A 23165-nucleotide genomic window follows, 5' to 3' on the forward strand; every position below is an offset into this window, starting at 1 on the left:
AGTATTCATTAAATGAGAACTCTTTGCCAGGCACTGTGCTATGCGTTGGGGCTGAGATAGCGAGTAAAGATAGACACACTCCCGTGTGCGGGAGCTTATCAAATAATCACAAAAATTAATATAAAAGTGTGGTTGTGAAAAAAAAAAAAAAGTGTGGTTGTGTTAAGTCCTAGGAAGGAGAAGTACCCACAGCTAGTCAGGGTGGTCTGGAAGGTCTTCCTGAGAAGATAGCAACCCTTGAGCTGAACTCTGCTGGTTGTATGGGGATGGTTTAGATAGGGGGAAGGAGGACAGGCTCCGACACAGCATGTGCAAAGGGCCTGGGGCGAGCAGGAATCTCTGCTAGGCGATGGGGAGAGGAGTCTGAACAAGGCGAGGTCTGCAGAAGGAGGGGATGAGACCATGGGATGAAACAGTCTGCCCAGGAGTGGTACCCTTGTGACCCCAGCCCCCTCGCTCTCAGTCAGGGACAGAGTGGTTCAGCCCCAACTGCACAGAACGTTGCCGCTGCCAGCCTGGCAGTCAGATAGAGTGCCAGCCCTATAAGTGCGGGACAAACACAGTGTGCCAACTGAAGCATGGCCAGTACAGATGCCACCCCTATGGTGAGACCCCTCATGCTCTCCCCGCCTGTCCCCATGGGTGTGACACTGGGGTCCCCATCCCTTCCTTGACCAAGGGAGCTGAGACCACTAGGTGGGTGAGGTAGCCATGGTGCCTGGCCTGGTAACCCAGCTTCACACGTCCCCCGTGTCCCCTCGGCAGGCACTGCCACCTGCTTCGTCTATGGAGACCCTCATTACTTCACCTTCGACGGGAGGTACTTTAACTTCATGGGCAAGTGCACCTACCTCTTGGCCCAACCCTGTGGCAACTCGACAGGTAAGACCCTGGATATGCCTCCCTTCCCTGTCCCCACGGCCTGGCCCTGGAGTCTGAGATTGGGAGAGCTGGGCCTGGGCGCGTATGGGCCAGTGGGGAAGGGCCAGAGCTGATGGCGGGGCAAGATGGGAGAGGACTGACTATAGAGCGAGGGATGACATGTCCATCTGCAAAGCAGGACTTTCTCAGGACCAGACCATGGGGAGCAGGCAGGTGAAGACTCCTCTCGGCATCAGTTGCTTCCTGGACCTGCTTGGCCTGAGGGCGTACCTGGCAGCAGACACCCCCTTCGGCTGGGGTGGGGAAGGCTTCTCGGGGCATGCGGCCCCAGGCTGTCCTGGACGACGCCCCCACTCCTGCTGGGGTCCTGCCTCCCCTCTGGCTTTATCCCCACAGGGTCAGGTGGGGGCGACCCCCTCTGTGGGTGCGCCCCCCTCTGTGGGCACTCAGAAATACTTCTGGAATGAGCGAGCCCCCTGGCTTTCTCCCCTGACCCCTATTCTCCTGGCCCAGAGCCGTTTTTCAGGGTAACAGTGAAGAATGAGCAGCGAGGCCTGGAGGGGGTGTCCTGCCTGAGCAAGGTCTCTGTGACTCTGTCTGAGACCACCATCACCCTGCTCAAGGGCAGACACACGCTGGTAAGGCCATCCTCCACGCAGCCCCCTGGGGCTGCTGCGGGTGGGGGCCTCATCTGCCCAGCTCCCCTAGAGCGTTCCATGTGGAGTGGAAGAGGTCACGAGCGTGCCGTGGGGTTGTGGGAGTCAGCTGCGGGGTCTCCTTGACCCCTGGATCTGTCTCTCCTCTCTCTCCTCCCTTGGCCACCCCCACCTTCCAGGTTGGGGGTCAGCGAGTCACCCTCCCGGCCATACCTTCTGGAGGCGTCTTCTTGACTCCAAGCGGGCGGTTTGTGCAGCTGCAGACGGCGTTCGGTCTGCGGGTGAGATGGGATGGTGACCAGCAGCTGTATGTGCGTGTGCCCAGGTGAGGGGGTGACACAGTGAGGCGGCTACCACTCCTCCCACTCTGCCTCTCCCTCCCTCTCGGGGACTCTCCCATCCCCCCTTTCCCTGCCATCCCGGGCATTCATTCTCAGTCATGGGTAGGAAACACCTAGCTCCACCGGCAGGCCTCCTTTTGGTTGCGGAGGGGGAGGAAATGCTTTCAGGGCCGTGGGATAATAGCAGGATATATACACAAGGCTTCGGGAATGTTCTAGAAGGAGTTGCTGATGAGCCTTGGGAGCCTTCAAAACAGTGGCCTCTTGACTGCAGTCTTCAAGGATGAGTAGATCCCCAGATGGCCAAACAAGGGAAAGAAAGACTTGACAGAAATAGTGGAGGCTTCCCTGGTGGTCCAGGGAAGACTTTGCACTTCCAATGCATGGGGCACAGGTTTGATCCCTGGTTGGGGGACTAAGATCCTGCATGCTGCATGGTACAGGCAAAAAAATTTGAAAAAAAAATTTTTTAAGTAAAAAAAAAAAATAGTGAACAGTAATTCCAAGGGGAAAAGTGGAATGTCTTAGAGCCAGCAAGAAGTTTGCCATGACTGGAAGACGGGATGTGAGCAGAAGAATGGGAGGAGTGGAGACGTGAAGATAGCTTAAGGGCGAGAGCTGGAGGTCATGGTGCGCCTGGTGCCTGGCGTGGAGCCCTGGTTCCCTGTCTGCACCTCTTGGTGCACAGCCCGCCTCTGCCCATGGCCTCCCCCGACCCCCGCCCCTCTGTGGTCCCTCAGATGATGGAGACCCTTACTCTCCACGAACACCCTTCCTTCCGCCCCCTGCAGCACCTACTCCAGCAAACTCTGTGGTTTCTGTGGCAACTACGACGGCGACAGTAGCAACGACAACCAGAAGCCGGATGGCAGACCAGCACGAGATGAGAAGGAGCTGGGTCACAGCTGGCAGATCTCGGAGGATGAGGACCAGGCGTGAGGACCTCCCTGCCCCCTACTCCGCCCTCCTGCTCCTTTGCCCCTTTGAGGAGCCAAGAACCCTGGCCGGCATCACTCCTGTTCTGCGCTCTCTGTATGCCCCCACGTCTGTCTTTCTCCTAGATCTGGTTGCCTGCGAAGTTCCCTGCCACCACGTTTACCCCACCCTCACCATCTGTGGTGCCCAGGCGATTCTGAGCAGCCCCGCCTCCTGCTGGCGGGCCCCGTTTTCCCACCTCTTGGCGTTCAGATGTTGTCCACTAGGGGGCGTCGAGAGCGGGGAGACCGCCCGGGCCGGGAGAGGATGGAGGCGAGCCTCGGTCCTTAGGGCTTGTGGGGTTGAGTCTCTTCCAGGTGCCAGGAGAACCAGGCATCTCTCCCATCTTGTGATACTGACTTGAAGAACACATTGTCGAGTCCGGAGCACTGCGGACGGCTCGTGGTCGCTAACGGAGCCTTTCAGTACGTATTGGGGAGGAGCAGGAGGGGCCATGCCCGGGCCCATCAAAATGGGAGGAACAAAATAATTATTTCATGCATCAAAAAAAAAAAAAAAAAAAATGGGAGGAACGAGGTTCTGTCCTCTCATCCCTTCTGACCTGGCCTCTCTCCCTAGGGCCTGCCTGCCTCACCTCAAGGTCTCTTCCTTCTTCCACAACTGCAAGCTTGACATGTGCAACTTCCAGGGGCTGCAGCAGATACTGTGTGCCCACATGTCGGCCTTGACTGAGACCTGCCAGGAAGCCGGCTACGCCGTGAAGCCCTGGAGGGGACCCCAGTTCTGCCGTGAGTCGTGCGAAGATGCCGGATCCCTTTCTTCACGCTCACATGTCAGAGGGCTGGCGGCTTCTGAGAATGGTGGCACAGGCCGGGGGGTGGGGGGTCGGCGCCTAAGTGGAACCCCTTCAACCCTACACAAGGACCAGGAAATCCGCAGGGTCGGAAACCTCCCCTGAGAAAATCACACGGTCACCTGCACACTCAGGAAGGCTTCCCGGGGTTTCCTCCCAGCTGTGGATTTTCCAGGCAGTATTTTCACTCTAGGGCTTCCCTGGTGGCTCAGACGGTAAAGATTCTGCCTGCAATGCAGGAGACCTGGGTTTGATCCCTGGGTCTGGAAGATCCCCTGGAGAAGGGAATGGCAACCCACTCCAGCGTTCTTGCCTGGAGATTCCCATGGACGGATGAGCCTGGTGGGCTACAGTCCATGGGGTCACAAAGAGTCAGACACGACTTAGCGACTCAACAACAGCATTTCCACCCTGGGTTCAGCTTGGTTTTGTTACGTCTGATCTGGTCCCTGAGTATACTCTGACCTTTTTTATTTCTGTTAAAGTCTTAATTAAAGTTCTTTGGGAAAAGATTTTTTAAAAAAGAAAAAGAGAAAAAGAAAGCCTTCCCAATGGCCTGAGGGTATGGGTGTGAGAGCAATGCACATGTGTGTGAATGCACACCAGGTGGAGCAATATACACGTTAAATGCAGACTGCTGGGTGGGAGGGCGCCCCACAGCTCCCAGTCCTGGCCCAGCTCTCTGGGGTCCTGCTTGAGCGCCTCGGTGGGGCCACATGGGTTCTGACTGCTCCCCTGGGGCCTGCCTACACAGCAGAGCTGCTGAGGCTCCTGGTGGTTCTGCTTCCGGGGTCCTGCCTCTTGGCACCTCCCTGCAAGGTCCCCTCCAGGCCCAGGGGGTGGAGGCTGAGCTCCTTGGTGGTTTCTCCCAGTTCCTCTCTTCTGGAGATCGGGCTGAAGCCTCTGGCCATGGGCCTTCCGAGCTCCAGGTTGGGAACTACCTCTTTCCTTTTCTCCCAACCCTGCCTCACCTGTGCCCCCCTCTCCACCAGCGCTGGCCTGCCCACCCAACAGCAGATACACCCTGTGTGCCAAGCTGTGCCCTGACACCTGCCATTCCACATTCTTGGGCATGGCCTGCCAGAACCGCTGCGTGGAAGGCTGCGAGTGCAACCAGGGCTTCGTCCTCAGCGGGCTCCAGTGCGTCCCCCGGTCCGAGTGTGGCTGCCTCGACCCCACGGCCGGCTACTTCAAGGTGGGCTGCCGGGGCTGGGCCGCTCTCAGTGCTGCAGCCAGAAGGCACTTGTGCGGGTTCTGAAGTCTCTGACCAGCTGGTGGGCAGGAGACTGGGGGTGGGGGGAGGGGGAGGAGGAGCGCTTAGGTCTAATTCCCCTTTTTCTTTCTTCAATTCCAGTACTTTTCCCCAGAGTCAACCCAGGCCCCAGCAGAACCTGGGACCCCCGGTTCTCTCCCTTCCCGTCTCCCCTGCCCATCACTTCCCTGAGTCACTTCTCTTGTTTCTCATCCTCTGAAAGCCCAGGCATGTCTGCATCTCACCCGCATTCTCTCGCCTATGGAGGGTCCATTTCTCAGTTGCTACCTGGACCCCATCCGAACCATCTTCTCAGAGGCAGTGCTTGGAGCTGGCCCTGATCTGTGAAACCTCTCTTCCTTCTTTGCAAGGCCTCAGGATGAGATCCATCCAAGCCCTCCCCCACCTGATGTCCACGGGGCTCTCCCCTACTCAGAGCTGTGTTCCAGGCTGGCCCCAGAACACTCCTTATCCCCATTTTACTCTTTCAATTTCACCTTCTTTGCAGCCCCTTTCCCCCTGCTCGGCCTCCCAGGCACCACCTGAGTTAGCCACCTTCTCCTCCTTTGAGATCCTGTTGAAATGCTGCCTCCTCCTTGAAGCCCTCCTGATGGGACCCTGAGAAGCACCCCTAAACTCTTGCAGCAAGTGCCAATGGCAGGAAGCACCCTGGGTGCCCTGATGGTCACCTCTGGGTACATAATGGGCTGGGGCACGGGATCTGTTGTTTACATGTTGACTGTCCCCTCTGGACTGTGAGTTCTGTTAGGGCAGGGGCATCGTCCATCTGGTTCATTACTGAATTCCTGACGCCTGGCACAAGGCAGATGATAACTATCTGTTGAAACAGTGGACAGACAAATAATGGAATGACTGAATGAATAAGCGAATGGAGCTGAGCCTGGAGCTTTGGGATGACACGAACGCCTTCCCAATGAGCAGGCAGTGATCTGAATAGCAGTGCTAAGATCACTTTCTCTTTTAAAAAGCACGTGTTTGTCTATTCATGGTGGCATACTGACTCTAGCTGTGGTGCCCATACTCCAGTGTGTACAGGCTTTGTAGTTGCTACACACAGGCTTAGTTGCTTTGCCACATGTGGGATCTCTGTTCCCCAAACTGGGATTGAACCTGTGTCTCTCTCCTGCATTGCAAGGCAGATTCTTAACCACTGGACTATCAGGGAAATCCTGACCAGGGGACGACTTCTTTTCCTTCCAGATAGGGGAGCGGTGGTTCAAGCCAGGCTGCAGACAGCTCTGCATCTGTGAGGGCACCAACAGAACTCGCTGTGTGCCGTGGCAGTGCCAGGCCCAGGAGATGTGCGGTCAGCAGGATGGCACCTATGGCTGCCACCCTCAAGGTGAGCCTGGGGGCTGCCCAAGTGACCTTGAGCGGAGGCATGGTCCTGTCCTAAAGCAGAGAGCTGGGGTATAACCAGGGGCTGGGGGGTGATTGCCCAGAGTCAAAACAACGCCTTTAAGAACCCAGACAGTGAGGCTGGAGCAGTCCCTGACCTTGACCTCTCCATGCCTCACCGACCACCCCGATGAGCCGTGGGTACCATCACCACGTGGACTGGCCAAGATGGCAGATCAAGGTGACGGCATCCCTGAACACCGTCTCCTGGTGCCCAGGGTCGGCCACCTGCACTGTCTGGGGGGATCCCCACTACCTGACATTCGATGGAGCCCTGCACCACTTCATGGGCACCTGCACCTACATCCTGACCCGGCCTTGCTTGTTGAAGTCCCTGGAGAATTACTTCTTTGTGAGCGCCACCAACGAGTTCCGCGGCGGAAACTTGGAGGCCTCCTACGTCAAAGCCGTCCAGGTGCAGGCCTTCGGCATCAGAGTCTGGATGCTCAAAGGCCGCAAGGTCATGGTGCGTGCCTGCGCCCGCCTCCCCAGCCCCACCCCCAGCCCACGCGGCATCTCTGCCCTTCCCTCTTGCCTGCAGTTATGCCTGTCCGGCAGACACCGAAACATACCCGCTATCCACCCCCCCCCCGCCCCCCACCTGCTCCCTGGTCTCTGCCCCATTGTTATCCTGTCCCCGGAGCCTTTCCCTACCTCGTCCTCCCTACCTCTGTAGCTGGATGGTCGCCAGGTGGCTCTGCCCCTGTGGTTTGCCCACGGCCGGATGACCGTGAGGTCCAGTGGCTCCTTTATCCTCCTCTACACGGACTTCGGGCTTCAAGTTCGCTACGACGGGTACCACCTGGTGGAAGTGACTGCTCCCTCCTCCTACGCCGGCCGGCTCTGTGGGATGTGTGGTGAGTTCCCTGGGCACGTGCAGGCGAAGCGGGGGCCACGGGCAACCCGAGCCTCTCAGGGATCTTGCTCATCCACACGTGAACAAGTGCTTGGCGATCTGTTACTCGGTTGAGGGCATTGTGTGTGAGGGTATGCGTGAAGGGAAGCCAAAGATGAAGGAAGAGAAAAGGCTTCTCTTGGAGAGAGGGTGGCTTCTTGGTCCTGGGACCGAGCCTGTGGCCTCTCTGACTGCTTGGTCCCCCAGGGAACTACAACAACAACAGCCTGGACGACAATCTGCAGCCTGATAAGAGACCTGCTGTCAACTCCGTGCGCTTGGGGGCCTCCTGGAAGCTAAATGAGTTATCTGAATCTGGGTGAGCTGGGAATGGGGAGAGCGGGGAGCTGGACCGGGGCAGGGAGCTGCCTGCTTGGCAGGCAGCCTGGCGGTGTCCCCAATCTCTCCTGGAGTTGATGGAAGGTTGTTCTGACCTCCCACACCCCTGCCTGCTGATTTCTCCCGGGCTTCCTGACCTGTCTCTGGGGAAGTCCACCCTGAGATCTAACCTTTCTCCTTCCTGCTGCATCTGCTGACCTTACCACTCAAGGCCCTCACTCTGTTCTCCTCTCCCACCCTGGTTCCCCTCCCCGCTTCCCTCTCCATGTCTGCTTTGGCTTTTGGGAAGAGTCCTCTGATCCTAAATCCCTGTCCCTTCCCCTCCTCCTCTGTTAGCTGCTTTGCTGCAGATGCCAGGCCCCCCAGGTGCCTGGAAAAGAATGCAACTGACCCCTGGAGTAAGAACTGTGATATCTTAGTGAATCCTCAGGGTAAGCCACACAGGGGCCCCTGTTTGCTCCCCCCACCCCCCAGGACAGGAGACAGAGGAGGGGGGCTGATCATTGAGGGAGGGAGGTGAGACAGGAAGTTGAGACAGCCGAGGGGATGCGGAGGCAGTGGTCACCTGGGGGCTCTGATGGATCTGTGGGGTTTTTTTGCATCTCAGGCAGTAGGTTCTTAATAATCACGGGTTTGGATGGAAGTGGACGTTGACTTTGCCCCAGAGCAGGCTTGTGGTTCCGCTTCCTCCCGAGGCTCACTCTCACCTACCTCGTTTCATCCACCAGGACCCTTCTCCACATGCCACAGGGTGGTGTCCCCGCAGGCCAGCTTCGCCAGCTGTGTGTACGGCCAGTGTGGGACCAAGGGCGATGCCTTCACCCTGTGCCGCTCCCTGCAGGCCTACGCGTCCCTGTGTGCCCGTGCCGGCCAGGTCCTCACCTGGCGGAGCAGCACCTTCTGCCGTGAGTGACCTAGCGGAGTCCCCTGAGCCCCGCCCTCTCTCCTTCTCCCTCAGTTCTGCTCCTCCGCTCTCCCCTTCGCAGCCCGGCCCCCAGCCCCCATGTGGGACGCCCTCTGTCCCCCACTCTCCAGTCTCTCGGAGCCCAGCCCCCATCTTCCCCTCGACTCCCTCCGCTGAGAGACCCCGTCTGACTTTCACCTCACCAATGGCACTAGTGGGAAAGAACCTGCCTGTCAATGCAGGAGACGTAAAAGATGCAGGTCGGGACCTAAGAGACCTGGGTCAGAAGACCCCCTGGAGAAGGGCATGGCAACCCACCCCAGTATTCTTGCCTGGAGAATCCCCGTGGACAGAGCTATAGTCCATAGTGTCACAAAGAGTCAGACCTGAAGCGACTTACCAGCACCAAAAAGTTCTGACCTCATTTGGCTGCTCTCTCCTTCTCATCTTCCCCAGGTCACCCGTGTGATGACCTTTCTTCCTCTTTCCCAGGAACCCTTTTTGTTTTCTTTTAATTGTAGCAAAATATACAGAACACAAAAATTACCATTGTAACAAATTTTTAAGTGTCCAGTTCAGCAACATTAAGTGCATTCACCTTGTCATGCAACCATTATCACCATTGTTTCCAGAACTTTTTCTTCTTCCCGAACTGAAACTCTGTCCCCATTAAACACAGGTCCCCATCCCTCTCCCCCCAGCCCCTGGCAAGCATCATCTACTCTCTATCTCTATGCATCCGAGGACTCTAGAGACCTCATCTAAGTGAAATCACACAGTATTCATTTTTTTGTGACTAGCTTATCTTAGTATGACTTTCCTGGTGGCTCCGACAGTAAAGCGTCTGCCTACAATGCGGGAGACCTGAGTTCAATCCCTGGAGTGGGAAGATCTCTTGAAGAAGGAAATGGCAACCCACTCCAGTATTCTTGCCTGGAGAATCCCATGGATGGAGGAACCTGGTAGACTACAGTCCATGGGGTTGCAAAGAGTCAGACATGACTGAGCGACTTCACCTTATCTTAGTATAATGTCCCCAAGGCTCACCCATGTTGCAGAGGGCACCAGGGTTTCCTTCTTTGTAAGGCTGAATCATATTCCATTGTGTGGACGGACCCCTTTTTATTCATCCGTTCAAGGAGCACTCTTGAAAAATTTATTTGTCCTGTATCGTTTGTAGGATCTTAGTTCCCCCGCCAGGGGTTGAACCTGTGCCCTCAGCCGTGAAAGCGAGGAGTCTTAACCACTGAACTGCCAGGGAATTCTCTCTTAGGAATTCTTTTTTTTTTTAATCCATTAAAAATATTTAATTTATTCATTTAATTTGGCTGTGCTGGGTCTTCGTGGCTGCGCACGTTCTTCTCTAGTTTCCGGGCTTGGGCTTCTCTTTGCGGTGGCTTCTCTCGTTGCAAAGCACGGGCTCTGGGCACGTGGGCTTCAGTAGTTGTAGTGGGTGGGCTCAGTAGTTGCGGCTCCCAGGCTCTGGAGCACAGGCTCAGTAGTTGTGGTGCACCGGCTTAATTGCTCGGCGGCATGTGGGGTCTTCCCGATCAGGGATAGAACCCATGTCTCTTGCATGGGCAGGCGGATTCTTAACCACTGGACCACCAGGGAAGCCCTTAGGAGCTCTTCAGGCCCCAAGGTCAAGAGAGCTGGAAATGACTCTTCCTTCCTACATGCCAATCTCTTCTTAGCTCTGAAGTGCCCGTCAGGCAGCAGATACAGCCCCTGCGCCGACCCCTGCCCGGGCACCTGTCTCAGCCTGAGCACCCCGTCGTACTGCCCGTCTTCACTGCCCTGTGCCGAGGGCTGTGAGTGTCAGAGAGGCCACATCCTGAGTGGGACCACCTGTGTGCCCCTCAGCGAGTGTGGCTGCACCAGCCCTGGGGGCGCCTACCACCCGGTGAGAAGCCAGACTGCAAGGGGGCCTCCATGAGTTGGGGGCCAGAGGGCTCAGAGCCTGCAAAGAGGTGGGGAGGGGCAGTGCTGGGGGCTGAGAAGCAAAATTCAGAAGCCTGGAGCTTGAGAAAGGCTGGTGATGGAGGTGGGAGGCCGAACGAAGCCGACCTCTTGGGGGCCCCGGGGTGCGGTGGGTGGGGGCAGGCCTCCGTCCGTCTCCAGCTTCCAAGTTTCTATCGGCTCCACTGATGTCCGCGCCCCGCAGGTTGGGGAGAGATGGTACACGGACAACACGTGTTCTCGGCTCTGCACCTGCTCCATCCACAACAACATCTCCTGCCTCCAAACCTCCTGCAAGCCTGGCCAGATGTGCTGGCCCCGCGATGGGCTGATGCGGTGCCGGGGGGCAGGTAGGAGGCCCACCAAGCGTGGAGGAGGACCTTCAGCCACCAAAACTGCCCCTCCGTCCAGGAGGGCTCCTCGGGGTTTACTCATGGCTCCCATGGCAATCGTGAACTCGGGATGTTATAAGTCTCTCCCAGGCTGAGCGGCACCTGCTCCACCTCCTCGGGTCTTGACTCTTTTCTTTGTCCCCTCCCCTTCTGAGGCTCCCTCTCCTCCACATCCTTTCCTTGAAGGTAGGGAGAAGGCCTGTTCTTGCTAGAGGCTGGACCACTCCTCAGCCGCCTTTCTGTCCTCCAGGGATGGGAGTGTGCCAGATCCAGGACAGGTCCCAGTACATAAGCTTCGATGGCAGTTACCATGCCGTCCGGGGCGCCTGCACTTACGTCTTGGCGAAAACGTGCCACTCCACCATGGACCTGCCTTTCTTCAAGATCAGTGGCAAGAATGGGAAGCAGCAAGACCAAGCCCACACTTTCTACCTCCGCAAGGTCTACGTACACGTCTTTAATACTCTGGTCACCCTGAAGAAGGACCACGTGCTGGTGAGCGGGGCGGTGGTGGGGGGAGGACGTGGGCTCTGGGGACGGGACTCTGGTCCTTCCTGCTGCTCACGGGTCCTGCCTTCCTCTCTAGATCAATGGCACATGGGTCCCCCTGCCCGCGACCTCCCAGATCCGGGGGGTCAAAGTCATTTCCAGGGATGGCTACATGGTGCTCACCATCAGCATTGGGGTGGAAGTCAAGTTTGATGGCAGTGGTTTCCTTGAGATCGAAATCCCGAAAGCCTATTATGGAAAGGTGAGGAAAACATCTGGGTCACTTTGTAGGGGTGTCAGCCTGCAGGAAGCGGGGTGCCCAACTGAAGAGTCACTCCCCAGAATGGGAAAAAGCTGCAGGGAGGGGGGGTGCCTTTCTCTTCGGAGTAGAAAGGGGGTGGCAACCACAAATGCCCTCTGCCATCCCCGGTGCGGAAGATCCCTCTTTCCTCTCTGCCCACCCAGACCTGCGGCATGTGCGGGAACTTCAACGGTGAGGAAGAGGATGAACTACTGATGCCTAATGATGAGCTAGCCCCAGATGACATCACGTATGTGGACAGCTGGCAAGATAAGGAGATCGACCCAAGGTAATTGTCCCCAAAGACTCTCTCCCTTTGTTGGCATAGGAATGCGAGCTGGGATTCTAGACCGTATGGCCCACCCAGGATGGAAAGACTGGAGTGGTCCTCTATGCGTATCGCTTGACAGGGGGTGGCCTCTGGGTCTTCCTGTCTTGGCTTCAAAACGTGGGAGGTGACGGGGGCCACGTGGAAAGCTGGTCAGAGCCCAGGCCAGCTTCCAGGTGAAGACAGGGGTGGTCTAGAGGGCGGTTTGGGAGCGCCAAGTCGTTTTCATAGATGAGGCCGTGGCTGTCCCTGTGATGACCCCCTTTCCCTTCCCAGTTGCCGAGATGATGACAAGGCCGAAGAAGAATCGGAGGAGCCAGAAACGACCTGCCAGCCAGCTGACCTGGAGAGAGCCAAGGAGCAATGCCAGGCAGTCTTTCAGACTCCAGGCTGGGCAAGGTGTGCCAGCCGCGTGATCCTCAGTCCCTTCTTGGTCAGATGCACCGACAGCCTCTGTGAGTTTGGAGGCCTGAGCAGCACCCTCTGCCAGTCTCTGCAAGCCTTCGCGACCGCCTGCCAAGCCCGGGGCATCAGGCCTCCCATCTGGAGAAACAGCAGCTTCTGCCGTGAGTGTCCCCTCCGGCCACCCCTAGACTGCTCCCAAACCTTCTTTTCATCTGTGTGTGTCTCTCTCTTTTTAAAAATGTGAGTTTGGTACTTCTTTTAAAAAAATTATTTTTATTTTTATTTATCTGGTTGCACCAGGTCTTAGTTTCAGCCTGCTGGATCTTTAGCTGCAGCACGTGGGATCTGGGCTTCCCTGGTGGCTCAGACAGTAAGGAATCCGCTTGCAGTGCAGAAGACCTGGGTTCGATTCCTGGGTTGGGAAGATCCCCTGGAGGAGGGCATGACAACACACTCCAGTATTCTTGCCTGGAGAATCCCCATGGACAAAGGAGCCTGGTGGGCTATAGCCCATGGGGTCGCAAAGAGTCGGACACGACTGAGCGACTAAGCACACACACACGTGGGATCTAGTTCCCTAATCAGGGATCAGGCCCCAGCTCCCCTGCATTGGTAGAGTGGAGTCTTAGCCACTGGACCACCAGGGAAGGCCCCCATCTGTGGAGCCCTGAAAGCTCCTCCATTCTTCTTTTTGGTGTTTCCTGACCTATTTCTGGAGAAGGCAATGGCACCCTACTCCAGTACTCTTGCCTGGAAAATCCCATGGATGGAGGAGCCTGGTGGGCTGCCATCTGTGGGGTCGCACAGAGTCGGACACGACTGAAGCGACTTAGCAGCAGCAGCAGCAGACCTATTTCTGGCCTCATTTTCTCTAATGTGGACCATTTACAGTAAGCTCTTAGCTGGTGCCCCCTATCACAGGATGGCACAGGCTGCTTCTTAGCACTATCATTCCAAAGGATATGTGATCATGTTACACCCGAGAGCCATTGCGCCTGCAAGTCCGCGCTCCTCTCCGCAATGTTTGAGATCCTGTGAGCTGTCCACCCCCACCTCCCCCTGTTCCTTGTGACCGGCATCACCTGCGACAAACCATCCTGTTCCCCACGTGGGCCTCGCTTTCCCACACCCCTTCCTGCCTTCATACACACCCTTCCTTGCACTCCGAAAGTTCTTTCTTCTCCTCTCCTGGCAGATTCCAAGGCATTCTTCTCTAACTCTTTCCTTTAAATTTTTTTTTTTAATTCTTATTCACGTATTATATTCTTCTACCCTTTAAAAGTATACAATTTGGGGATTTCCCTAGTGGTTCAGGAGTTAAGATTCCGCTGCAGGGAATGTGGGTTCGATCTCTGGTCAGGGAACCAAGAGCCCACATGGATTTTCAGTATCTTCACAAGGTTATACAACCAGCACTGCTATTTAATTTCAGGACTTTTAAAATTTTAAAACAATAATGTGTTTTTCGTATGTGCTGCATTCCTATGGTTCAAAATTTTTTAAAGTATTAGAAGATTCCCAGTGAAAAGTCTCTTTTCATCCTGACTCTGGGGCCCAGGCCCAGCCTGCTCTTATCCACATCTGAGTATTTTTCCAAAAGTCTTTTCTATCTGCACATACAAACAAATGCAAATTTATTTCCCATATTTTCTTACCAACAACAGACAGGACACAGTCGTTTGTACCTCATTATTTTTCACTTGGCTGCCCTTCCTGGTCAGATATGTAAAAAGTATCCTTCCTCTCTTTTGCAGACACGTCATAATTCATTTGTCATGGTTTATTTAACTAGTTTCTATTGATGGACTTCCTAGTTGTTTCCAGTCTTTGGCTATTGTAAGCAGTACTGCGATGCATAACCTTACGCAGATGCAGGTTTCTATGTATGTGTCTCTTATCTGTAGGATAAATTCCTAGCAGTGGAATTGTTGAATCGAGGATTGTGTGGATTTATGCTTTTGAGAGATCTTGCCAAATGGCCTTCCATAGAGGTTGAGGCATTTACATTCCCACCAGCAACACACGAGACTGCCCATTTCCCCGCAGCCTCGCCAACACAGAGGATTATCATGCTTTTGGATTTTTGCCAATCTGATAAGTGAAAGATAAAAAGAGTCTTAATTTGTATTTTTCCTATTATGAGTGAGGTTGTGCATTCTTTCATACATTTAGGAGCCGTTTGGATTTCCCTTCCTGTGATTTCTTCCTACCTATTCACCATTTTTCCACTGGTTTGTTGCCCTTTATTGAAATATTTTATAGATGTCCTTTGTCTGCTACAGAGAGTAGCCAGCCCTTCATTAGTGCTATGAGTCAAAAAATTTTTTCCATGTCTTTTTTTTTCATCTTTGGCTTTTTATTTTTTTACCATGCAGAACCATATATATATATATATATATGTATATGTATTTACGAGGTCAGATATAACTGTCTTTGTATTATGGCTTCTGCATTTTGAGCCCCAGTTACAAACGCCTTCCCTACTCTGAAGTTAAAAAAATTTGCCTACATTTTGCCCTAGCATTTGTATGGTTTCTTTTTTCGTATATTTAAATATTTTGATCCGTGGGGATGTATCCTGGTGTGTAGGGTGAGAACTCAATCAACTTCATGTTTATTTTTTCCCAGCATTATTAAATGACCAGTCTCTTTTTCCACTGACTCAGATGTCACATTTTATATTAAATTCCCATGTGTATTTGAGTTCCTCTTTGGGCTTTTTCTCCTCTTCCACTGCTCCATTTAGCTTCATTTACTAGCAACACAATGTTGTGATCATTGAGAGTTTAAGTAGTGTTTAGATTTCTGGCAGGGACATTTAGTTTTTTTTGTTTGTTTGTTTTGGTTTAGAGTTTTCCCAGCTTTTTTGGTTTGTTTATATCCTCATCTCCACTTTAATGTCATCTTTCCCTATTTAAACAAAAAACACAAAATCCTGTTGGTATATTTTATTGCTATCATATTAAATGTACAAATTATCTTAGGGAGGGAATTCCTGGGCAGTCCAATGGTTAGGACTACAGGGTACGCAGGTTTGATCCCCAGTTGGGGAACTAAGACCCCGAACGTGGCCCCACGCGACCTAATAATGGTAATAAAATTAATTTAGGGAGAACTGACATCTTCATGTTGTGGACTCTTGCTGTCTGTGAACGTTTCCATTTGTTTGCAACTACTTCTGCTCAAAGGGCTTTATTTAGCTCCCCCAGCAGAGTGAGTCCCTCCCTGCCCTGGGCTCCTGTCATGCCGGTACGCAGGCCAGTCACATGCTTGCTGACCAGATGCACCAAGGTCACGCTGCACGTGCTGCCCGACTACAGGCTCGCACGCCAAGACGGGAGGACCATTCTTGCTCTATTCTGTCCTCAGGCCCACCATGGAGCCCACGCTCAGTCCACGTTTCTCCCCCACCCTTCCAGCTCTGGACTGCCCCCCCAACTACGTCTACACCAACTGCTTTCCCCACTGCCCCCCAACCTGCGACAACCCAGAAGGCCGGTGCAAAGGCTCCAGCGGTCCCTCCGTCTGCCAGGAGGGCTGCGTCTGTGAGCCCGGCTACGTGCTCAAGGAGCGGCGGTGTGTGCCCAGGAGTCAGTGTGGCTGCCGGGACGCCCGGGGCAGATTCCTCCCCGTGAGTGGGGAATGGGAAGTAGTGGGGGGCCACCCACACACCTTCAGGATGCCGCCTTACCCTGGCCTGTGCCGCTGCAGCTGGCGCTGAGTGTGAAGGCTGGTGGCTGGGCTGGGTGGCCTCCTGCCAGGACTGGGGTGGAAGGTGTATGGTTTGGATGTGAGGACTGAGGCATGGTAGAGTGGCCTTGGTTTGAAGATCTTGGTGGTGCCCCTCATGAGTCACAGGGCTTCTGTGACCTCAATTTCCTCATCTGGAAGATGGGTTCAGCTGTACCTCCTGAGACACTTAGCACAGTGCCTCTAGGGAGCGGTATAGGGACATAGGGTGCGATGGCACTGGAACTGCCTCTGGCCTGTGCCAAGTGAGCTGTCAGACTGTGGGCTTAGACTGAAGTCGTCAAGGAAAGAGAGCTGGCCCTTCCCTCCTCACTCCTCCTTTTTCCGCGGCTGCAGGAGGGTAACGCGTGGTTCTCCAACAGCTGCTCCCAGAGGTGTACCTGCGGGGCGGGAGCCATTCAGTGCCGGCCCTTTGCCTGCCCCGAAGGCTCCCGGTGTGAGATCAACGAAGACGACAAAGAAATCTGCAAACCCTACAGTAAGGGGGCCCTTGGGAGGTGCAATCGGGGGGCGCCCAAGCTGGGGGCTCTGGGGAGAGGAAGCTGCTGACGTAGACAGAGGTGGGCTCTCACCTCTTACCAGCTCCCTGATCGCCTGCAGATTCTCTCTGGGATCTACCTTCAGGGCAAAAAGAGTGAACCAGGCAAGGGAGATCCTCTCAAGCTGGGAGAGGTAGAGGGTGGAAATATCAAGTTCAGGGAATAGGAGGCACTGGGGGCAGGCGGGTGAGGGGCCCTGGGGGGCCGTTCCACTGGGCAGGGCCATTCCTCCTCAGTGCTGGCTCTTCTTGGCAGAGTCGGAGCGATGCACGGTTTATGGGGACCCCACTTACCGCACGTTTGATGGCCTCGGCTACCGTTTCCAGGGCCGCATGACCTACTACCTGGTCAAGACCGTGGATGTGCTCCCCACTGGCGTGGAGCCCTTCATTGTGGAGGGACGCAACAAGATGTATGCGTCTCACAACCCCGTTTTCCTGCATGAAATCATCGTGATGGTCTATGGCTACACGGTCCAGCTCCAGCACGAACTGGAGCTTGTTGTAAGAGCCGGGCCAGGCAGGGTGGGTCGAGGGAGGCAGGTCAGTCCAGGAGAGGCCACCAGGAGCAGGTGGAGCCAGGGCTTCCCGTTCCCTGGGAGGTTCCTGGCAGAGGCTGCCTAGCTGTAGAAATCAGAATCAGTGCTGCACTTACCTCCTTGGGAGCCCAAGGTGGGCAGGAGGATTTCAGGTACGGTGCGGGGGAGGTGGGGCAGTGGGGAGAAGGGAAGATCCGACAATCAGTCTGAAGAAGCACCAGAGATGCCCACCTGCCAGTTGTTGTTTTTTTTTTTTGCAAAGAAAGGGATTGCAACAGGAACAGACCTCAGAGATGCTTTTGGCATTTGGGATAGTAAAGCTTCTTGGAATATCCTGTTGCAGAGAATGATGGAACCACAAGGTCCCGAGATGTGCAGAGAAGCGGAGGCCAAAGCAGCAGAGAGTCACCTTTTTAAATATAATTTTATTTATTCATTTAGTTTTGGCCGCACTGGGTCCTCGTTGCTGCACACGGGCTTTCTCTAGTGGCAGTGAGCGGGGCTACTCTTCGTTGCAGTGCTCAGGCGTCTCATTGCAGTGGCTTCTCTTGTTGCAGAGCACAGGCTCCAGGTGCTCGGGCTTCAGGAGCTGCCACTCATGAACGCGGTAGTTGCGGCTCCCGGGCTCTAGAGCTCAGGCTCAGTAGTTGTGGCGCACAGGCTCAGTTGCTCCGCAGTATGTGAGATCTTCCCAGACCAGGAATTGAACCCACATGGCGCTTGTGGTAAAGAACCTGCCTGCCAGTGCAGGTAGACATAAGAGACATGGGTTTGATCCCTGGGTCGGGAAGATCCCCTGGAGAAGGGCATGGCAACCCACTCCAGTATTCTTGGCCTGGAGAATCCCATGGACCGAGGAGCCTGGTGGGCTGCAGTCCATAGGGTCGCACAGAGTCGGACACGACTGCAGCGACTTAGCATGCACGCATTCCTGCATTGGCAGGTGGATTCTTTACCACTGAGCCACCAGGGAAGCCTGAGAGTCACCTTGATTCAGGCTTCCCTGCGGCTCCCATCTGCCTCCTCCAGGTCAATGGTCAGAAGGTGACTGCCCCCTATGAGCCCGTCGACCAGCTGCGGGTCTCCCTACGAAGCGATCGCCTGTTTGTGATCACGGACTTTGAGCTGGTGGTCAGCTTCAACGGAAAGAACAATGCAGGTACCTGAGTGTGGGAACCAGTGGGCCAAAGGGAGCCTTCCTGGGAAGGGGGAGGGAAACTGCCTCTTAGACAGGCTGGGCTCCGTGAGAGGGCCCCTGCCTGCGAGCAAGGCCTCAAGCTCCGGGAGATGGGAGACGACCCAGGAGGGGTGGGGAGGAACTAGGTGTGGTGTGGGGGGTCTCACTCCTGGGCCCCCTCCTCCCACAGTGATCTCCCTGCCCCTCACTTACCGGAAGCTCGTGCTCGGCCTGTGCGGCAACTGCGACCAGAACAAGAGGAATGACTTTATGCTGCCCAACGGGGCCGTCACCCAGAATCTCCTGGCTTTTGGCAACAGCTGGGAGGTAAAGATGACCGAGGGAAGCTTGCCCCGCGTCTCAAGGTGAGAGGGCTGGGGCTCAAAGCAGGGAGGCCCTGACCCGGGATGGGGGGTGGCCGGCCAGGGTGGGCGTGAGCACCAACCTAAAATCTGTTCACACAAGCTCACCCGCACTTGCTCAGCAGAGGAGGAGCCCTGAGACCGAGGGCTCAGACGGGCCTGATTCTTCTCATCCCATCACATCTTTCCTCTCCCGCCAACTCCGGGGCACCCGCCCTGTGGATCTTAGCCTGTGCCCGGGCCCTCCCCTCCCTGGTTCCTTCAATCGCAGCCCTGTGGGCCTCACCTGGATCTTCACTGTCTCTGCCCAGGGCTGTACAGGAGGAGGAAGTGAAAGAGGAAGCGGCGCTAGGCTTTCTTGATGTGTCGGGATGCCACCCGGAGGAGCTGCAGCTCATCAACCGCACCCAGGCGTGTGGGGTGCTGGCGGACCCCGAGGGCCCCTTTGCTGTCTGTCACCAGACTGTGGCCCCCGAGCCCTTCCTGGAGTGAGTCGGGGACCCGAGACCCTTTATCCAGCTCCTGTGGCCTGTTCTCTGACTGGCTCTCTGTTGGGCACAATTCTGTCCGTAGTACCTTGTCACACACACGCACACACATCCCCACGGCGCACTGGCCCACTCTCTGATGGGGCTTCCAGGGCCTCTTCTGTAGGGCTGGGTCTCCTGGCCTCCCTCCCCGTGTCTGACAGCCCCCCACCTGTCCCTGCTGTCCCCCAGGCACTGTGTGTCTGACCTGTGTGCCACCCGCGACCCCAAGGAGCAGGAGGGGCTGCGTTGCCAGGTCCTCAGCGGGTACGCCAGCATCTGCCAGGAGGCGGGCGCCACCCCGGCCAGCTGGCGGGACCACACCCACTGCGGTGAGGCCCTGACCTGCCCCAGCAGCTGGCCCCTGACCCCCTCAGCTCTTTCCACTCCCTGTTCTGCTCTGAGCCCCCACAGCTGCCCCCACCTTGGCTTTCCCTCTTGGTTCCCCCAGCCCTAGACTCTCCCCCTTGTCAATGTCCTCCTGACCAAACCCCTTCCCTGCCCTAACCCCCATCACCCCTGCCCACTCCTTTCTGCCAAGGCCCACCTTTGATCCTCCTCATGAGTTAGTGCCACAGACAAAAAGACTCACGAAGCCAGTCCTCCCTGCGTCTAGCAAGCTCTGTGCTCTGTTGGGTGACCTTCTTCTCCATACCTGGAGGGGCCTACCCCTGCTCAGCCACTTTCTGACTATGACTGTGTCCTCTCAGCCTTGTCATGTCCAGCCAATACTGTCTACCAGAGCTGTATGACACCCTGCCCGGCCTCCTGTGCCACGCTGGCAGCCCCCCGGGGCTGCAAGGGCCCCTGTGTGGAGGGCTGTGCCAGCCTCCCGGGCTATGTCTACAGCGGAGCCCAGAGCCTCCCCCTGGCCCACTGCGGCTGCACCGAGAACGGCATCTACTACCAGGTCAGGGCTAGAAGTGGGAGACCCCAAGGGAGCGCAGGGGTGAAAGGACAGCCCAACCCTGGAGGTCAAGCAGGCGCCCCTGCTTCCCGGGCCTTTTCCCTCTCCAGCAGGGGGACAGCTTCGTGAATGACGACTGCTCCCAGCGCTGCACCTGCGCGCGCACGGGGTTCCTGCTATGTGAGCCCCTCGGCTGCAGCCCTGGGGAGGTCTGCACCCTGGGGAACCTCACTCGTGGCTGCTTCCGAGGTGAGCCGGGATGGGCCCTCAGCTTCCAGCTGCCCTCATCCCCTGTAGGGGCAGGGGAAGGGGGAAGTCCCTGGACCTGGAACAAACCAGCCAGCCCTTTCAGTCCTGGGAAGAGCCCATCTCATCAAGATCAGGACGCTGCTGCCATTTCATTTCTCTCTCTCTCTCTCTCTCTCTCTCGGGAGGGACAAGGCAGAGGCCCTGTCTTCTGAGCCTCTGCTCTCTGCTCTGCATTCGTGTCTCAAGATCTCCTTTAGTCCTTAATCAGCACTTGGGGTGGTGAGCATAGCATTCCCACATTATAGGGTAAAGAAAATGGAGTTCAGAAGAGGGTAAGCAGTTTCCCCAGATCTCGGGGGTATAGAACCAGGACTGGAAGCCTGGTCAGCGGACCCCAGCAAATGTCTCTGGGAGAAATTCTTCCCTGGTGTCCCAGCCCCCAGGCCCCTCTTCCTGGCTCTGAGTGTCCTCCCAGAACCCCCTCCCACTTGCTTCCATCCTTGCAGACAGCCCGTGCCTACAGAACCCCTGTCAGAATGATGGGCGGTGCCGGGAGCAGGGAACGCACTTCACCTGTGAGTGTGAACCTGGTTACGGGGGAGACCGTTGCATGGAGCCGCAGGATGTACCTCCCCCTGAAAAGCCAGGCAAGAACTTCACCCCAGACCTGTATCCTCACAAGCTCCTCTCACCTTCTGACCCAACAATGGCCGCAGAATAAGTCCGTGTATATAATATTAACCTGCTGCTGCTGCTGCTAAGTCGCTTCAGTCGTGTCCGACTCTGTGCGACCCTGTAGACAGAAGCCCACCAGGCTCCCCTGTCCCTGGGATTCTCCAGGCAAGAACACTGGAGTGGGTTGCCATTTCCTCCTCAATGCATGAAAGTGAAAAGTGAAAGTGAAGTCGCTCAGTCGTGTCCAACTCCTAGCGACCCCATGGACTGCAGCCTACCAGGCTCCTCCGTCCATGGGATTTTCCAGGCAAAAGTACTGGAGTGGGGTGCCATTGCCTTCTCCAATATTAACCTACAGTATCTATTATAGATGTATGCGTGTGTATGTGTGTCTTAGTTGCTCAGTTGTGTCCAACTCTTTGTGACCCCATGGATTATAGCTCACCAGGCTCCTCTGTCCATGGGATTCTTCAGGCAAGAATACTGGGGTGGGTTGCCATTCCCTTCTCCAGGGGATCTTCCCAACTCAGGGATCGAACCTGGGTGTCCCTCATTACAGGCAGATTCTTTACCCTCTGAGCCACCAAGGAAGCCCATAGATGTATAGTAGATAGTATATTATCAATGTCTTATATTACTATATGAGATGTAATAATATAATATTTGGATATGATCCCTAAAGATTAGCAAGATCAGTATCTTCAAAGAATCTCAGAGTCCCTATGCCCTACCCAGCACTCTGGAATCTTCTCTCTGACCCTGAGCTCCCCACTTCTGTGATCTGTATGCCTCACCCTGTTGTTGTTCCCCTCTCTTGTGCCCTCTTAGCCTCCCTGGTACCGTTTATTAGTTTTCTCCATCCCAAATTATAATTCCCATGTGCCTCTGCACCAGCAATTCTCCAACTGTGATCGTGCCTAAGATCAGGGTGGGGCAAGGTTGTCTCTGGGACTCAGCCCCAGAGACATGGATTTGGTAGGTCTCCGTGGGGCCTCAAGATGCCTGCATTTCACAAGCTCCCAGGTGACTGATGGAAGTGATATCAGGGCTACTCTTGGAGAAGCACTGACCCAGCTGATACCATGGACTCTGGGGGACCAGCTGGGTGAACATCCTCCTGAAGGGTTTGTGGGAGTTGTGTGTCCGCCGGGAGCAGGAGGGCAGCACCAAGGTCTTGAAAGCCCTGGGAGTGGTGGCTTCCTGGAGGGAGAGCCAGGACCCAGAGACGTGCAGGGTGGCAGCTGAGGACCGGAAGGGAGTATACCCCTCACCTCTTATTCCACACCTCTATTTCTGTTCCCCGCACCCCAGAAGCATCCAACTTTGCCTCCATCCTGTTGCCATTGCTGGTGCCCATGGTGGTCATAGTGCCAGCGGCGGTGACCAGAGGATGCATTTCCAGGAGGAAAGGGAGGAGGTGAGTTTCTGGAAAGGGGCAGAGGAGGGCCGGCTAGGGGGAGCAAACACGGGGAGTGGGTGCTGACCGTCATCACCGGTGTGTTTCGTCCTCTAGGGAGAAAATGCGGAGCCAGACCAGAGGCAAGCCGCCACATGCGGGTGAGCCCCAGCCCCACGGCCCACAGCTTTGGCGCCCGGCCTGAGGCTGCCTCTTATCCATGTTTTCTTTTTCCTCAGATTTTAGTCCAGAGCAAGCCCTCAGAGTCGCTCAGTTCTGAGTTGTCCACAGAAAAAAGAGAGATAAAATTATTTATTTTTGAGATGTGAATTTCCACATGATTCTGGTAGAGGAAGGGTCTGTGAGGTGGAGCGTGGTGGGGAGAGACAGAAGGGAAACGCAGGCCCGGGGACCTAAGGCTGGATGCTCCAGAAAGTGTCCACAGGGAGAGTAACCGAGGTCTGAGGAGGTAAGGGGCTGCCTGTCCCTTAGACAAAGTCCCGTGAAGGGCTTCAGGGATACAGGAGAAAAGAGGGCACCCCAGGAATCCTAGTTCTTGTAGGTCTTGGCCTCTGAGCTTCCCACTTGGGTAAGTGAAAGGTGATCCTGAGGTTTTATGTTTCTAATGATGAGATTAAAGCTCTGGGCAGAGGCTCAGGATGGGAAATGTGGCTTTTTCCAAAGGGTGAACTGG

At 55.6% G+C, this 23165-nt stretch overlaps 1 protein-coding gene across 1 annotated transcript in view; it reads left to right on the plus strand.

Annotated features, from left to right (window-relative positions):
• Nucleotides 1–22496, plus strand: part of ZAN (zonadhesin) — a 34881-nt gene extending 12385 nt beyond the window's left edge. The window contains 32 exon segments of the mRNA XM_027527043.1: nt 464–605; nt 766–882; nt 1396–1520; nt 1718–1863; nt 2671–2814; nt 3172–3279; nt 3434–3603; nt 4661–4863; nt 6142–6283; nt 6558–6805; nt 7016–7196; nt 7442–7553; nt 7910–8004; nt 8302–8478; nt 10172–10380; nt 10642–10786; nt 11079–11323; nt 11415–11579; nt 11783–11907; nt 12223–12512; nt 15771–15982; nt 16438–16579; nt 16896–17143; nt 18208–18337; nt 18546–18720; nt 19029–19205; nt 19437–19511; nt 19955–20108; nt 20110–20154; nt 20262–20400; nt 20907–21047; nt 22390–22496. Coding sequence (XP_027382844.1) covers nt 464–605; nt 766–882; nt 1396–1520; nt 1718–1863; nt 2671–2814; nt 3172–3279; nt 3434–3603; nt 4661–4863; nt 6142–6283; nt 6558–6805; nt 7016–7196; nt 7442–7553; nt 7910–8004; nt 8302–8478; nt 10172–10380; nt 10642–10786; nt 11079–11323; nt 11415–11579; nt 11783–11907; nt 12223–12512; nt 15771–15982; nt 16438–16579; nt 16896–17143; nt 18208–18337; nt 18546–18720; nt 19029–19205; nt 19437–19511; nt 19955–20108; nt 20110–20154; nt 20262–20400; nt 20907–21047; nt 22390–22496 — 5034 coding nt within the window.
• Nucleotides 22497–23165: the final 669 nt, after the last annotated feature.

This window comes from Bos indicus x Bos taurus, chromosome 25 (assembly GCF_003369695.1).
Source record: "Bos indicus x Bos taurus breed Angus x Brahman F1 hybrid chromosome 25, Bos_hybrid_MaternalHap_v2.0, whole genome shotgun sequence".
In the NCBI taxonomy this organism is placed as follows: domain Eukaryota; kingdom Metazoa; phylum Chordata; class Mammalia; order Artiodactyla; family Bovidae; genus Bos; species Bos indicus x Bos taurus.